The 16,746-nt window shown below is 48.6% G+C and overlaps 1 protein-coding gene across 8 annotated transcripts in view; it reads left to right on the top strand.

Annotated features, from left to right (window-relative positions):
• Nucleotides 1–16,746, top strand: part of ATP7B (ATPase copper transporting beta) — an 84,482-nt gene that overhangs the window by 39,053 nt on the left and 28,683 nt on the right. For all 8 annotated transcript variants that reach the window (XM_061133844.1, XM_061133842.1, XM_061133838.1 and 5 more), the window contains exons 3-8: nt 3,451–4,621; nt 8,271–8,528; nt 10,491–10,654; nt 12,599–12,760; nt 14,716–14,792; nt 15,512–15,683. In XM_061133844.1, the coding sequence (XP_060989827.1) occupies nt 3,451–4,621; nt 8,271–8,528; nt 10,491–10,654; nt 12,599–12,760; nt 14,716–14,792; nt 15,512–15,683 (2,004 nt within the window). The remainder of the gene's footprint in view (nt 1–3,450; nt 4,622–8,270; nt 8,529–10,490; nt 10,655–12,598; nt 12,761–14,715; nt 14,793–15,511; nt 15,684–16,746) is intronic.

Below are 16,746 nucleotides of genomic sequence, written 5' to 3'. Positions count from 1 at the left end.
ACTGTTTACATTCCTTTTCCTACCTTTCTTTGAAAAGTCCTGGTACTCAGCAAATTCCATGGGACCTACGTGCCTAGAGAGGTAGCAAAGAATGGAAATTCACTTTTGGATTCCTCTCTGTGGAATTACCCTCTTCTCGGGTATTTCCAAGCCCTTCTCATCCTGATGCCTACTGTACTGATAGTTTATTGAAAATTCAAAAGCTGGTAACCTGGTGTTGGACCTGCAGAAGAAGTCCCCAGTGTTTGTTCTCAAGGAGTCTGTGATTTAGTGGGACTCAAACAACATTGGAAATTCCACCAGGTTTTTCCTGGACACAGCCTGTTCCCTGTGTCCACTTTCCAATGTCTGTTGCTTCTTATGAACCCTTCACCCTAGATGTGTGTGTTTGAACTCAGAAGATGAGTTTTCCCCCACCCTAGAGATTGTCTTCGTTGAAGAACGGAATTAAAAGCACATACAGTGTGTGTTCACCTAGAAATGATCCAAACACTTGCCAGCGTTGTGAGGTTGCCCCTAAACCAACAGGTACACTGTTATTTCACAAAGTTGTGTTATTTGCCAGACGTTGTCCTCCATAACTGCTTGTCCTTAGAAGCCTGTGTATTTAAAAGGGAGACCTCTGAGAATGGTTTGCTACAAACAAATGGCTTCCAACACTTCTGCAGACTCCTTTAGGAGGAACATATTAATAGGATCAATCATCCAGGGATTAAGAGCCAGCTTTGTGGCTTGGGTTTGGTGAGTTGTAGGTTGACCTAGGACCAAGACAAAGAAATTGGATAGTAAATCATTAGGGATTTGTTTTTCCAATGGACTGGTTGAGAGTTATGTCTTATTATAAGGAGGTGATTTAAAATACTGTTTAAAAGTGAATATCTTTGTAGTTTTTGCTGCATCTTTTTTCAGTTAAATGAGGTTTTGATTCAGTTAAATGAGATTTGATTCATACGAGTTACAATCAAGCTGCTGCTCTGGGTCTCCTTTATGCTCTCATTATTTTAATTTTTAAATCAATTTTTTTAGAATCCAGTAATGCTTATACATTGTACAGTAAGTTGTACAGTGTAAAGTAACTCTTTCTTCCTATGCCTGACCCCAATTACCTGACCCCTTCAGTTGCCCAGTCCGCAAACTCAATGCCAACACCTTCTTGTAGAGATAACTCCATACCTACATAAACATCTGTGTGCGTACTATTCTTTTTCCCCTCTCAGTTGCGCTAACATGCTGTGATGGGTTTATTTTGGTGGCCTTCCCAGTGAACTCCACCTCCTTGTATGTAAACCCTTAATGTAATTCTCTGCTATATTGACCGAGCTTGGCCTTGTGACCAACTTTGGCCAATGGTGGATTAATAAGTGTGATGCAGGCAGAGGTTTGGTAAGTGCTTGTTCTCTAGGAATGCTTACTATTGTGACACTCCCTCTCAGAGCCCAGAAAACCCCAATTGTGAGGTGGCCAGCCTAGCCATGGAGAGAGGCTACATGAAAGAGAACCAAGGTGCCTGCCAACAGCAGCCAGCATCAAGTAGCCAGCTATGTCTTGAATGCACTGTCTTCTTGGAAGATAGTTCCCAGCCCCACCCAGGCCATCCGAGATGATGCTCTATGGAGCAGAGATGAGTGTTTCTTGCCAAACCTGTCCAAACTGAAAAATTGTGAGCGGTCATTGTAAGCCACTAGGTTTTATTTGTTATGTAGTCAGATAACCGAAACACTAGATTTTAAGGGTGAAGAACTCCCCTGACAACCCAGGAGACATAAGAGATCCAGGTTCGATCCCTGGGTGGGGAATATTCCCCTGGAGGAGGGCATGGCAACCCACTCCAGTATTCTTGCCTGGAGAATCCCATGGACAGAAGAGCCTGTTGGGCTATAGTCCATGGCGTTGCAGAGGGTCCAACACCGAAGAGACTTAGCTAAAAATATTAAAAAAAAAAACCCAATTCCTTGTAATTATTAATCCCAAACTAGTTTATGATTTCCTCTGTGGATATACAAATAAACATTCATAATCTATTTCAAAAGATTTAAATTTTCATCTTGTTAAGCTGCTCAAAAGCTGAAGTTGAAAAGATCTGCATTTTATACACAGGGACAGAGAAGATCAGTTGAGTTGAAAAGATCTGCATTTTATACACAGGGACAGAGAAGATCAGTTCACATAACGGAGTTTCAGCTGAAGATGAGCAGGGTTGTATAGGTGCCTAATGACATATACTTTTTTTTATAATCAAGCACCATATATAAAGTCCTGTGCCCAAATGTCTGAAGCAGGTAATAGTACTGATATAAAAACTATATCTAATTAAGAGGGTGGTGAGGCTGGAATCTTAGGAAGAGGAAATTTCTAAATCCACAACATCATGAAAAGATATCAGGAAATTACACTTGAGCCATGATAAAATAAAAAAATGAGTCCCTTTAGTTTGGTGGAGCATGTGTCACTTTGAGTAATAACTACAGTGGTCCGTGTGGGGCAGGGACTCTGTGGAGGCAGCTCCGAGAAGTGCCTTGTTCAGCCTGACTTCCTGTTCTTCCAGCTGTCCCTGTCCCACTTCCCTTGGTCCTCTGGGCACCGCTGAGCTCAAGGAGCATCCTTCCTGACCCTTGGTCACAGGCACCGTGGTCTGACCCCACAGGCTGGGAGGTCTGTACTCGGAACATGTGCCTGGTGGTCGTTAAATCTAACCCCTGCTAAAAGCATGAGACGGACACACCTAGAAAGAGAGGCAGAATTAGGGTGTTGGCTATCTTGTGTATTTGCATTCCAGCAGGACCTCTGAAATTTGAGCTAAAATGACCAAGTCCAGTGGGGAGGTTTCAGGTGTCAACTGGAGTCAGGAAGGTCTCGAGGGACTTGTACCCTTCTTCTGTGCTCTCTGTCTCTGTCCAGACTGGCCATGCCTGTCCCGTGTCTGTCAGTCCCATCTTGGTCTCCTTTCCTGCGGAAACCTTTACTCCATCCATGGTAGAAAAACATCTCACCATGATGGGCTTTTGACTTCTGGGTTCAGAATCACAGAAAGTCAGAGCTGGAAAGAACCCCTCTGAATCCTTTCATTTGATGTCTGTTATTGTCATTATTTAGAAGCTTAGTCATGTCCCGACTCTTCTGCGGCCCCATGGACTGTAGCCCACCAGGCTCCCCTGTCGCTGGGATTCTCCAGGCAAGAATACTGGAGTGGGTTGCCATTTCCTTCTCCAGGGCATCTTCCCAACCCAGGGGTTGAACCTGCATCTCCTGCATTGCAGGTGGACTCTTTACTACTGAGCCACCAGGGAAGCCCATTCATTTGCTGAGTAGTATCTTTTGATGTTCTTGTCCTCTTGGGATGTTTGGGCACCAGCTGTATTGTTTTCCATTTTCTCAGGGCCCGGACAAGCTGGGAGATTTTAGAGAAAGTTTCATTTGAAGGATAAAAAATGTTCCTTCTCTTCCTTTTAGATCCTGTCTAAGCTTTCCCAGCCAGCGATGAAGCAGAGCTTTGCCTTTGACAACAATGGCTATGAGGATGACCTGGATGGTGTGCCCCACTCCCAGACAGCCACCCGTACCATCAGCATCGTGGGCATGACCTGCCAGTCGTGTGTCAAGTCCATCGAGGGCAGGATCTCCAGTTTGAAAGGCATTGTGAGCATTAAGGTTTCTCTGGAGCAGGGCAGCGCTGAGGTGAGGTACATGCCCTCGGTGGTGAGCCTGATGCAGATTTGCCATCAGATTGAAGACATGGGCTTCCAGGCCAGCATGGCTGAGGGAAAGGCCACCTCCTGGCCCTCCAGGGTCTCGCCTGCCTCTGAGGCTGTGGTCAAGCTTCGGGTGGAGGGCATGACCTGCCAGTCCTGTGTCAGCTCCATAGAAGGCAAGATCGGGAAACTGCAGGGCGTCTTGAGGGTCCGCGTCTCGCTCAGCAACCAGGAGGCAGTCATCACTTACCAGCCTTACCTTATCCAACCCCAAGACCTCAGGGACCACATAACCGATATGGGGTTTGAAGCCGTCATCAAGAACAAGGTGGCCCCCGTGAGCCTGGGACCCATAGATGTCAGGCGGCTCCAGAGCACCCTCCCAGCAGCCCCTCCGGCTCCCGTTAATCAGAATGACAATAACTCTGAGACCCCAGGGGGCCAGGGGGTCCCCCTGCAGCTGAGAGTGGATGGAATGCACTGTAAATCTTGTGTCCTGAACATCGAAGACAATATTGGCCGGCTCCCCGGGGTTCAGAGTATTCACGTGTCCCTGGAGAGCAGCACTGCCCGAGTCCAGTACGACCCTTCTCTCGTCTCCCCAGAGGCCCTGCGGAGGGCCATCGAGGCCCTGCCTCCTGGGAACTTTAAAGTCTCTCTTCCCAATGGGGTGGAAGGGAGTCGACCAGACCCCAGGAGCCCCCCGGCACCCAGCACCCCCTGTACTGTGATGCTGGCCATTGCCGGCATGACCTGCAAGTCCTGCGTCCAGTCCATCGAAGGCCTGATCTCCCAGAGGGCAGGCGTGCACCAGATCTCAGTTTTTTTGGCCGAAGGGACTGCAGTGGTTCTCTACGATCCATCTCGAACTCACCCAGAAGAACTGCGAGCCGCAGTGGAGGACATGGGATTCGAGGCCTCCATCCTGGCTGGTACGTGGTGATGCGCGTGAGGGCTCCCTGGGGGCGTCTCCTTTCTCTCTCATCTTATGATGCGGTCCCCGCACGGTTGGACAGGTGAGCTACGCTCCCTGCCTCCCGGGTCCACCGAGCTGACAATTCTGTAACTTAACCCGGTGGGCCAGTTGTCAGGATCAAGGAGCTAGAATTCCCGGGTGTTTCTGTGTTGCCTCTCAGGTCGCTGGGACTCAGTGCTGAGTTCCTCGGATTTTTGGCTTCTTTACTGAAGAGAACACTGATCCTGTGTTGTTTGTAAAAAGCATACTGTGGGGACACCTGGCCCTCCTCTCTCTAAAGGAGCCATCCTCGTTTACTCAGAGATTTCTCTGCTGAACAAAACAGAATAATAAAGACAACAGCACCTTGGTCTCAGCCCCTGGAGCCCATTCTGTTGAAAGTGGGAATAAAGGAAAGGGCGGGACGATGGTTCCTTTCCCCTGCCACCAGCCACGGCTATGAGAGGAGGGACAAGACAGCCTTCACAAAGTGAGGTGCCCACAGGCCTTGCCACCGCGTCAGTAGACGGTTTCCTGGGTGGTGGCCATCCCCAAGCCCCCTCGCATTGACCTGCCAGTCACTCGCTGCTGTCCCCTCCACTTCCCTTGCACGGGAGCCCTGCACGATGTCCTGGCACCTGCCGTGTTTCTGCCCCTCGCCAGGCCTGTGTGAGCTGCGGGCTGCTGGGCAGTGAGGCATAGCCCTCGGGAGAGCTCGTGTGGTATCGAGAAGGGGAAACCATGCTGGGCTGCAGGGGTGGGCCTGGTGAGGCCGGGGGCTCGGTGGTGGTAGGAAGGCTCCTCTCCAGGGGGAGGGTGGGAGTGAGCCATGGGAGATGGTACAAACCCGGCCACAGCGCCCCCACGCCTCATGGCTCACTCCCACTCACCCCCCGAGAGGAGCCCTTCCTAGACGGCGGTGGGGGTGGGCCGCTCGGGGGGCTCTGATCCCTGAACACACCCCTGATGGGAGCAGGTGAGTCATGAGGAGGGACTAGGCCCCACCCTGTGCTTTGTCTTTGTACCAAGTTTCAGGAAGGAGTTTTTGTTTTTAAACAAAAATCAGTAAGGAAAAGAGTAGGACAGTAAATCCTGTACTCAGAAGGTGAGACATGCATTGTGGAGTGGCCGTCTGCTCTGTTTGCATGAGGCTTAAAGTCTTTCAACAGTGGAATCAAGTTCGTAGCAGTAAAAAGAAATTTGCCTTGAACTATATAATCCAGAATAATTGAACTCGACAAAAAGTAAACGTGGGGAGAAAATAGGGGTTTTGATTGGCCAGAATTATGAGAATTATGTTTAGCCCAAGAGGTACTTAGGGTGCCAGATTTAGCAAATAAAAATCTGAGACACCTAGTTTGCATTTGAATTTCAGATAAACAATGAAGAATGTTTTAGAATTGGTATGTCCCATGCAGTATTTGAGACATACTAAAAAAAACCCTTGTTTATCTGAAATTCAGTTTTATCTGGGCGTCCTGTATTTTACCTGTCAGACTTAATGTAGGATAAACTGTAAGTATGCTGGTGACTGTCTTTTATAACCACTTAAATGCTAAAAAGGCATTATTTGTATTTTTTTCGGTCACTCTTAAATTGACCAGGGGTTCCTTGAGGACAGTCATCCTACCACATGATTTGTTTCTCCTTGCACAGACTCATTTCCTTGTGATAAATATCTGAAAGCATAGTTGCTGGGTCACAGGATATCAGCCTTATTTCATTCCATCACAATATTTATTGTGTCACTACTAAGTACCAAACAGTTAGAGGTACCATTTTTGATAATACTGTTAAGTAGATTTCCAGAAAGCCAAATCAATGTATATGCCCACTCAGGGTTGGCAGAAAAGACTTAGTAGCACAGGCTGGCTTGAGTTTTTGTTCATTTATTTTAACTTTCTTTAGCAGTGTCCAGAAGCTCAGAATTTAGTTGAGTTAGACCTCTGTGTTGGAGAATAGCACGAATGTTAGTGAAACTTGACCACAGTATTTGAATAGAAAGGCAAGTGAATCCACACAGTGGTGATGGATAGGGGCAGGAGGGTTTGGTGGATTAGGAGTAGGAGGTTGAATGTTAAGAGCCTGAGGTCCAAAGGTGGAGTCATTTTGAAGGACAAGGCCCAGGAGAGCAGAGCTGTGCCAGGTGAGGTGATGGTCTTTGCATCCAGAAGGTGGAGGGCCTCTAAGGCCGGAGCACTGGGGGGTCTTCACTGAAGGTGCTGAAAGTGTCCATCAACTGCACTCCAAGTGAGTGGAAGTAGTTTTAGCACTTTGCAGAAAATGAGCTTCTATTGTAGCGGCTGTGGACTTTGAAGTAATGAGAGTTCATCATCAAATGATGTCCTTCTTTTCTACATGCTCTTCATGGGTATTTTGTGTCATCGCAAAAGTGTGACTTTCCAGAAAATGAGCTTTTATCATAGCACCTCTGGACTTTGAAGTAATGAGAGTTCATCGTCAAATGATGTCATTCTTTTCTACATACTCAAGAGTATTTTGTGTCATTGCAAAAGTGTGACTTTTCAGAATGATGAAATCGCTCTGTAACTTGATCTGCTAGATGCTTAGTTATATCTGTCTATACATGTGTGGTGGGCAAATGTCTGCTCCCTGATCCCTGGAACTCAGCGGAGAAAGGATGGCATTTTCAATATTGGAGCCAGATGACTGGAAATCCAAGCAGAAAGAAATTACCGTTGACCATCGCCTCAGATCTACACAGGAGTTAACGTGAAGCATATCAGTGACCTGAATGTAGACCTTCATGTAAGATAACAGAGCTCAGTGAAGAAACCAGAGCTAGAAGAAAACATGGTGAATATTTTCAGTGTTGAGGTAGACATGTCCATTAACTGAGGAAAGAATGCATCACCCCTGAAGTTGGTTTAGTTGACTGTACATTGGACTTCATTCACATCAAGGGCTTCTTTTATTAAGAGATACCATTAGATGAGGGTGACAAAGCAAACTGCAGGCTGGGAGCCCACCTTCACAGTGGGTACAGCTGACCAAGGGCTCCTGCCCGGAAGGTATGGGGACGTAGACAAATGAGGGAAGGGCCAGCAGCTCAGTTAGGGTGTTTGGGGCAGTTTGATTCTCGGAGGGGAGGGAGTGGACCTCTGTTAACCAGGATGCTATAGTGGTTAAAAGACAGTCCAGATGTGTAAGCTCGAATCCCTGATTTCTGAGGGGTTTGGGGCAAAGTATTTAATTTCTTATAGCTCGTTTCTTCATCTGTAAAATAGAATCAGTAGCAGTATTTACCACAGGGCTATGTTAACAGTTAAAGGAGGCCATATGTGTGCTTAACAGGGTGGGGGGCCTGGTAAGTTCTTATCACTGCTGTTATTGCCATCATCCATTAGAGCATTCGTCTACCCAGAACATTCCATCCTTGCAGTATTGGTGTGTTTTCGTACGTGTGGAATCGTGTCTCTGTCTGACTGTGGAGAGAGAGATCCAATGATGAAAACTCCAGTTCTCCCCCCAACCCCGCCCATATCTTCTCCATGAACTTTGACCTGAATATTGTTAGGCTTGACCCTCCTGTTCCAGAAAAATGTTATTCATTCTTCCAGTTTGAATGGTTCCTAATTTGAATGATTTCTGACCTTCTGTCCTAGAAAACTGTTCCAGCAACCTCATTGGGAACCACAGCGCTGGGAGTGCCGTGGGGCACGCGGCGGCTGGCGCACCTATGCCCGTGCAGGGGGGCGCTCTCCAGCCAGGGGGGTTCCATACTAACCACGTCCCCCGTCAGTCGCCCAAGTCCCTGCCGGCCTCCACCACGGTGGCCCCAAAGAAGTGTTTCCTGCAGATCTCAGGCATGACCTGTGCATCCTGTGTGTCCAACATAGAGAGGAGCCTGCAAAAGGAACCTGGTAAGCGGCCCCCACTGCTCCGCGCCTGGAGTGCTGCTGTCAGGCGGTCGTGCAGGCTGCCAGGCATCACAGCTAGCAACGTGGGGCGGTGTGTGCGCCCTTTGGCATCTCTACTGACCACGTTTATCAGGATCCCTGATAATCTGGTGGGCCTTCCCTGGTGGCTCAGTGGTAAATAGCCCACTTGCCAGTGCAGGAGACATGGGTTCGAACTCTGGGTTGGGAAGATTCCCCTGGAGAAGGGAATGGCTACCCACTCCAGGATTCTTGCCTGGAGAATCCCACAGACAGAGAAGCCTGGTGGGCTACAGTCCATGGGGTCACAAAGAGTCGGACATGACTTAGCACACACTGATAATCTGGTGGCATGTTCACTGTATGTTAGAGGATAGATCTTTCTCTAATGTTCTGGAGCAGTTGGCATTCTGTCCTTGAAGGAGTATTTAGTTTGAGATAAAATGGATCTCCGAGTGAGTTAGCCATGGGGAATCCGGTTTAGAGGTCAAGGTACAGTCATGAATTGCCTCCCCACCTCGCTTGTCTTGGTAGCAGTCTGTGGTTTTCCCTTCCAAAGCCTCTTACTGCCAAATACATCATCAATAGCCTGTATTTTGTGGAGAAGTTCCAGTTTTAAGTATTCTGCCCTGTTGTCCCCATAAATCATAAAGAGTTGTAAAAACACCAAAGTTTTGTCCTCTAAACAACATCGGCCATCTGGTTTCTTAAGCCTGAAAGTGGAATGAAAATCCTGTCCCAATTTTGTGTTTGGAGAATGTCTGAACCATGACTCTGCTGGCCTCCGGGGTCACCTTCTGTCTTCCTGCGGCTCCTTGTGACCTCCTGCTCACCAAGCCTACGGTTTCCTGAAGCTCTAGAGGATGGTTCTCAAACTGAGGTGTTCCTGGCGCTCCCCTGTCACCCTTGGTCGGGTCGCTCGGAAGTTACCCTGTGGTTCACAGGCTCATGTTTCTCTTCCTCACCTGAATCTATCATTTTATCCCTTAGACATTCTTTCTAAAGCACATCATTCCTTTCATTTACTTGAATGAGGTTTTTCCCCCCCCTTAAACAATTTTGTTTCAAATGAAATTACATAGTATTTTATTTTTTATTTATTTTTTTCACTTGGCGGAAGACAGGACCTCCCTCCCTTAAACTATTAATGAGCAATAGCTGTAGCAAGGTAGTCCGTGGGATTTCTTTTACATTCCTGAAAGCGATTGAAAACGGAAAAGGAGTAAGGAAAACCACTTTTGAAAATTATGTTTTTCTCCTGTGTGTGAAAGTGGAGGAAAAAATTATCTTCATGGTGTAACAGTAATTGCCAGCTGCAGACTCCGTCCCCTGCTTTGAGGTGTACATCCTCACCAGTGTCTCCTAGGACCCGACTCAAAGCTGCCCCTGCCGGGGTGGCAGCATGGCCCAACCTGGGAGTGGGGTGACCCCCAGAGCGAACCCCAGACCCACTGAGCCAGAGTCTGTGCTTTCACCAGGTCCTCGGGTGATTCGTATGCCCAGTAACGTGTGAGGAGCATGGTTCTAGAAAGGTGGCTCTCACACTTGGCTGTCCATTAGAACACCCAGGAGAGCCTTAACCTGCTTGCAATACAGGAGACGTAATGAGACTCAGGTGTGATCCCTGGGTGGGAAAGATGCCCTGGACAAGGGCCTGGCAACCCACTCCAGTATTCTTGCCTGGAGAATCCCATGGACAGAGGAGCCTGGCAGGCTACAGTCCATGGGGTCGCAAAGAGTCAGACACGACTGAGTGCCTAACATGAAGGGCCAGGTACGGTGACCGTTAGCGCTCCTCCCCAGGTGATCCTCACGCCCAGCCAAGTGTGAGCACCACTCTTCTAGAAACTTCTGGGGGCAGAGGTCTTCCTCTGCTGGCTTGTGCTGAGCTCATCATCTCCCAGAGGCCTGGCCCGGAGGGTTCCAGCTGTGCCCTGCTGGTTGCAGGGATCCTGTCCGTGCTGGTTGCCCTGATGGCGGGAAAGGCAGAGGTGAAGTACAACCCAGAAGTCATCCAGCCCCTGGAGATAGCAAAGCTCGTCCAGGACCTGGGCTTTGAGGCAGCAGTGATGGAAGACTACAAGGGCTCGGATGGCGACCTCGAGCTGATGGTAAGCACGGTGGCTGGGCTGGAGCAGGGGGCTGGGCAGTGCAGGCCCAAGACGGCCTTTGGAGGCCTTCTGACCGCAGCCGGGGCTGTGAACAGGACGCTTGCCCATCTTGCTTATATCTTGTCGTTGTTGGGTTCTCCTTTGAAGCCAGTAACTAGGACCTGTTCATTTTGTGAAGGAGTGTCCTCTGTGTCAGAGAGAGTCATAGGGATGCATCCAGGGTTTTAGGAGGGGAGGAGGCAGTGGTGGGGGAGGAAGAGGGATTAGAGACAGCGGCTATCCTGAGCTTGGTGTTTCAAGGGAGTCAAATGTGAACACGTCCCGTGAGGCCGGGAGGGAAGCTGGGAGGCCAGAGGGGTGTCCAGGCCATGGGATGTGAGTCACCGAGGCAGCCAGCAGCCATCCCAGGGGGAGAGGGCTCAGTTGTAGGCACAGAATGGATCTAGAAGGTGTCTGGTGACTAGATTGTCCCCAGGCGCTCGGTCCGGGGTGAACGCCGGGGTGGTTGCTGTTCCCAGCGCTGCTGGAAGGCGCGGGACGGGGTGGTTTCCTGTCTGCCCACTGTCACCAGCTGTATTCGTCAACAAACCATTGACGACAACAGATGGGTCTGGTATTTCACATATAGTGTGTTCACAAGCACTTCTGTGCAAAGCTTCTTTTGTACAAATAAAGGGAGACTTAGAAGGAATCCATAAGCGTTGAGTAATGCTGTTTACCAAGGTGACTGCGTCTTTCTTCTTTGCTGTGTTTAGTCCCTGCTGTTAGTGGTGAGTAAATGTTTGAAGAACGAGTGCTGAGGACATGAGTGGCACATTGAGCTCCTGATAAGTGATGTTCATTGTAGAGCAAACCATCCCCTCTGGCTGGGCCTCGGTGTGTGCGGAGGGGCCCAGTACAGCACTTGCTGGGTTACAGCCGGAATCAGCCCTGGTGACAGGAGCAGGGCCCCTCTGAAAACCTCCAGGTCCAGAGGTGCTTGTCTCTACACAGACTACGGTGTGGGAAATCTAGAACAAGACTGTCATTTGGTGGGGCTTCCCTGGTGGTCCAGTGGTTAAGACTCCAAGCGTCCAATGCAGGCGGTGTGGATTCCATCCCTGGGTGGGGAACTAAGATCCCACATGCTGTGTGGTGTGGCCAAAAAAAAAAAGACTGTGGGGAAGATGAAAACATTCTTTGGAACAATGTTTTGTTCTTTTTTAATTGCCATGTTATTTTTTAAGACACTAAGTGGTATCGATACTTGTATTGTCATCACGTGCTCAGGTATTTTATGTCTGTATTTAATTTGTTTTCTGGGAAGTGCTGACCACTGATACTCAGAAGAAGTGAAGAAGTGAAATCGCTTAGTCGTGTCTGACTCTTTGCGATTCCCTGGACTGTAGCCTACCAGGCTCCTCCGTCCATGGGGTTTTCCAGGCAAGAATACTGAAGTGGGTTGCCATTTCCTTCTCCAGGGGATCTTTCCAACCCAGGGATTGAACCCGGGTCTCCTGCATTGTAGGCAGATGCTTTTACCATCTGAGCCACCAGGGAAGTGATACTCAGAAGAGTTAGTCATCTGGCTCACTTGATGCAGATGACAGATAGCTGACTCACTTGGACTTCCTTTCTCACACTGGTGCACACAGCCTGGGGTGGCAGAAATGGATAACCAGGACAGGACTGTGAAAGTCTGTTGTTACCAGAGCTGGGAGTCAGGCCTCAGTCCTTGCATCTACTTAGTGATTGGTCTCCTGTACCTGAGGTAGGGAGGGACCTACCTATTCCCTGAAGCCTCTGGGGAATGTCTGGGGTTAAAATGTTGCGCAGGGGGTTTGGAGGCTTGCACGTTGGGAAGGACAGAGTTCTTGTGGCTGCCTGTTAATCAGCTCCCTGTATGCCTTTGATGGAGCCCTCTGGATCCTGGGTCAGTGGGATCTTTGTCATCCTTTGCTGCAGATCACGGGGATGACCTGCGCCTCCTGTGTTCACAACATAGAGTCCAAACTCAGGAAGACAGACGGCATCACCTACGCCTCTGTGGCTCTCGCCACCAGCAAAGCCCACGTGAAGTTTGATCCTGAAATTATTGGTCCGAGGGATATTGTCAAACTTATCGAGGTGAGTCATTCGTCCAAAAAATTTTGCACCCACCTTTTTAAAAACAGTGATTTATAATCATCATAGAAAAATGAGCAAAATATGGCTAATTAAAAAAAAGAGAGAAGATCAGCTAGTATAATATATTGATAAAATCCTTCAGATTTTCCCATGGAAATAAGGTGACTTATTTTAAAGTAAACTACGGGGGTTTAGTAAATATCAGATAATCTGAGATTGAAAATCAGTGAAGTGGGCTTCCCAGGTGACTCATTGGCAAAGAATCCACCTGCTAATACAGGAGTTGCAAGAGATGTGTGTTTGATCCCTGGGTGGGGAAGATCCCCTGGAGAAAAGGAAAAGGCAGCTCACTCCAGTATTCTTGCCTGGAAAATCCCATGGACAGAGGAGCCTGGTGGGCTATAGTCCATGGGGTCTCAAAAGAGTTGTACACTACTTAACAACTAAACAACAAGAAAAAGAAAAAGACATGATTGTTTTAATTTCAAGTAGTCCCTGAGAAGTAGCGTCACCAGGATTCCTGGTACATGGTGTTAAATTGACTAATTGTGAGAATTCCCTGGTAGTCCAGGGGTTAGGACTCTGTGCTTTCACTGAGGAGGGCCTGGCAGGGTTCAATCCCTGACTAGGAACTAAGATCCCACAAGCCATGCAACACAGCCAAAAAAAAAAAGAAAATGACTGTTAGTAATTTTTAATATTATTTACACCTGTGCCAAGTATGTGCAGACGAAAGGACTGTTGGTATTGGGAAGAGTTTCCCTGCGTTTGGGCCTTCTTTGCAGCAGGAGAGTTCAGTCATTTCTCCTTTGGAAAATCGCTCAACGCAGTTACATATACCTCCACCCCATTCCTTCCTCGCTTTGTCCACAGACATTCCATATCCTCTCCCAGGTCTGTGCTGTATCAGAGCATCAGTGGTGATCTGGCTGGGCTGAGACAGTCAAAACTGAACCAGATGAACTCGTAACAACTAATGGTGAAGTTTAGCAGGGACTGTGGCTTATGAAATGAAACATTTCAGAGCAGGCTTTTAAGTTGTGTTAAATTTTTCTTTGTGTGTGCGTCTGTGTGTGTAAGAGACCTGTGTGTGTAAGTGGTCTCCCCCACTTCCTGTTTAGAACACCCTGCTGGCCTCTACCCAGCTCACTGTAGCTCCCTCCTTGTTTTTACTTGGGGAACATTGCCAATGTCTGGCCCCCATTCCTGCTTCTCTGGGGCATCATTTCCTGATGTAACCAGCATTAGTTGTGAAGGATTTGTCTTTAGATGGCCTTACATGCTCTTCCTCCTACTGTAACTTTAATTTTTCCATAAAATCCCAACATCAGAGTCCCCAGGGCCCCTCTTTCTATTGTGCTGACTGACAGGACATTTCCTGACAGCTTTTTCTGTGTAATTTCATAAAGGGAATCAGAAATCTAGTGATCAGATCGAATAAGGCAGAGAAGGGTGGAAGAGGAGTGAGGCAGCCAAAGACCTGGGCCAGTTAATCCCTGAAAAAACCACAGATGCTGTTGGAGCCACTGTCTGCTCGGCAGGAGAGCCCGTGCTGGGGGTGGGGGACCTGTGACTGGATCCAGCACTTCCAATGATGCTGTGGCTTTGGTCAGGGGTGTGACCTCTGACCTGCAGTTTCATCCTGCAGAGAGCAGTGGCCGCTGCCCAACTCCCCAGCTGATACCGGAGAGTCTTTCACTCACAAATCCTAAGCTTGTAACTTGGCATCCATCAGCTTGGGTCAGGCTCAGTCACCTCCCAGCGTCCGCTATCTTTGCTGACAGAAGGATCAGGCGTCACTGTGGACGGCATCTGTAGAGCGATGTGGGGACAGAAGTCATGAGTCCTCAGAGGCAGTTGTAGGTTAACCTCATTTCCAAGGATATAAAGTGCTTTCTCCCGATGCCTGTTTTAACCAAGTGCCTTCTGTCTTGTTTCCTCCTTTTGATAACAAGGAAATTGGCTTTCGTGCCTCCCCAGCCCAGAGGATCCCCAACGCTCATCACTTGGACCACAAGGTGGAAATAAAGCAGTAGGTAGAACAGAAAGGATAAACTGTAGCCCTGCCTATGGGGCTAGTTCTCCCCGGACCTCCCCTGCCTGATTCTGTGCTAATCGGGGTCCTTGTCACCACCCTCCTTCCCGCCGCCGCCTCCTACAGCACCTTCTGCTGCATTAATCACCTTTACCTCGTAATCTTAATCCTTTACAACAATACTGTCCCTCGGTACCTTCTGCTATGATAGAAACGCTATATGTCTGCATTGCCCAGTATGAGATGCAGCCACTGTGACTCAGGAAATACATTTTTAATTCCACTTCACTTTAATTTTAGTTTTAATAGCTACCTATGACTGATGGCTAACAGATTGGATAACACTTAACGTGTGAGTTTTGAAGAAAGAACAGTAGCGGCCATAGTCTGAGGATGGTCAGCCTCTTTGGGGCTGAACTCTCAGCTTTTTCTGGGCCTTGGTTGCCTCACCTGTAGATTGGAGGTACCACTTTGGCCACGGGCAGACCAGGGCTACGTCTAAACATCCCTGGAGCGTGCTTGCAGGAGATGTAGACCTTTGATGTCCCCTCGGATGGCCAGTAGGGAGCGAGCCCTGCTTTCACTGTAGCCCTTGGTGCTCTGTCCCAGACGTGGGGCAGAGGCAAGTCTCAAACCAAGTCCTCGGGAGGGGACCAGCCTGGAAGCCAGGGGACAGGTGGAGCCTGACCTGTCCATGTTGCTGCGTTGCTTTCCAGGTGGAAGAACTCTTTCCTGTGCAGCCTGGTGTTTGGCATCCCCGTCATGGGTTTAATGATCTATATGTTGATACCCAGCCATGAATCCCAGTCCTCGTTCCTGGACCACAACGTCATCCCAGGACTGTCCATCCTGAATCTCATCTTCTTTATCTTGTGCACCTTTGTCCAGGTGCGTATCGGGGGCTGGCAGGAGGCACACCTGCCCGGCATGCCTGCGTATGGCCAGCAGCTGCTGTCCTCTTAGCATGCTGTCAGTTGCTCCAAGTGCCTCTTCATTGCCCGTTTCCCCACCACCCAGCCCGTTGCTGATTTTTTTCTATCTTACGGCTGACACTCAGGGCCTAACACGGGGGGACGAGAAAGGACCTGGCTTCACGGGCAGTTCACAGATGACCAGACTCCCCCGGAACAGCAGCCCTCTCTAGGCAAGGCTTGGTGATCCAGTGTAGCACGTTTGCTTTTTTTCCGCTGAATTCACCATTAGAAGCAGCAGCTGGACCTCCCTGGAGCTCTTGCTGCTCTTCCATATCTTGTCTAGAATGACCGAGACATCATTCTGGGGAATCATAACTTAAAGGGCACAGCCCTCGTGTTATGTCTACCTTGGGGACCACATTCAGGAACTAGCTGTGTTTCTGGTGGGAGACGTGCCTTCCATTTATTTTGGAATATAAAATAAAACTCCTGACTTAATATTAGGCTTAATACTAGAATATTAGAATTAATTCATATTAATTAGGACTGTCTGGAGGCAAGTATTTGTAGGCTGAGTTTGTTTTTTTACAGATCTTCATCTGTATAGGAAAAACACATTTACGTGCATATGTCTGTGTGTATCTGTATTCACATACGACAGACATAGGCCTTTTTTATAGCCGACACAGGCTTATACTAGGCACACTGATCTATAACTGGCTTTTTCATTCAACCACATACTGGGTACATCTCTCACACCAGCGGTCTCTTCAGGGACCGCATAGCACTGTGCCCAGTATGAACGCACCATGATCTGTTTCACCATCTTCACCATCCACAGACCTTTACGTGGTCGAGTCCTCTGGGTCTTAAAGGTCTCGCATGAGCATCTACTCCTGTGGCCAGAAGTCCTCTGAGTGAGGAAGTATATTTCATACGTGTCAGTTCCGGAGGGCAAAGGGATGTCCGCATCGTGGGTGAGCCCAGGGTATTTGCAGTCCCAAGAGGCCCTGTCATGACTGTTGCTCTCCCCCACC

The sequence above is a fragment of the Dama dama genome, chromosome 30 (genome assembly GCF_033118175.1).
Source record: "Dama dama isolate Ldn47 chromosome 30, ASM3311817v1, whole genome shotgun sequence".
Lineage (NCBI taxonomy): Eukaryota > Metazoa > Chordata > Mammalia > Artiodactyla > Cervidae > Dama > Dama dama.
This window is presented reverse-complemented; position numbering and strand designations above follow the sequence as displayed.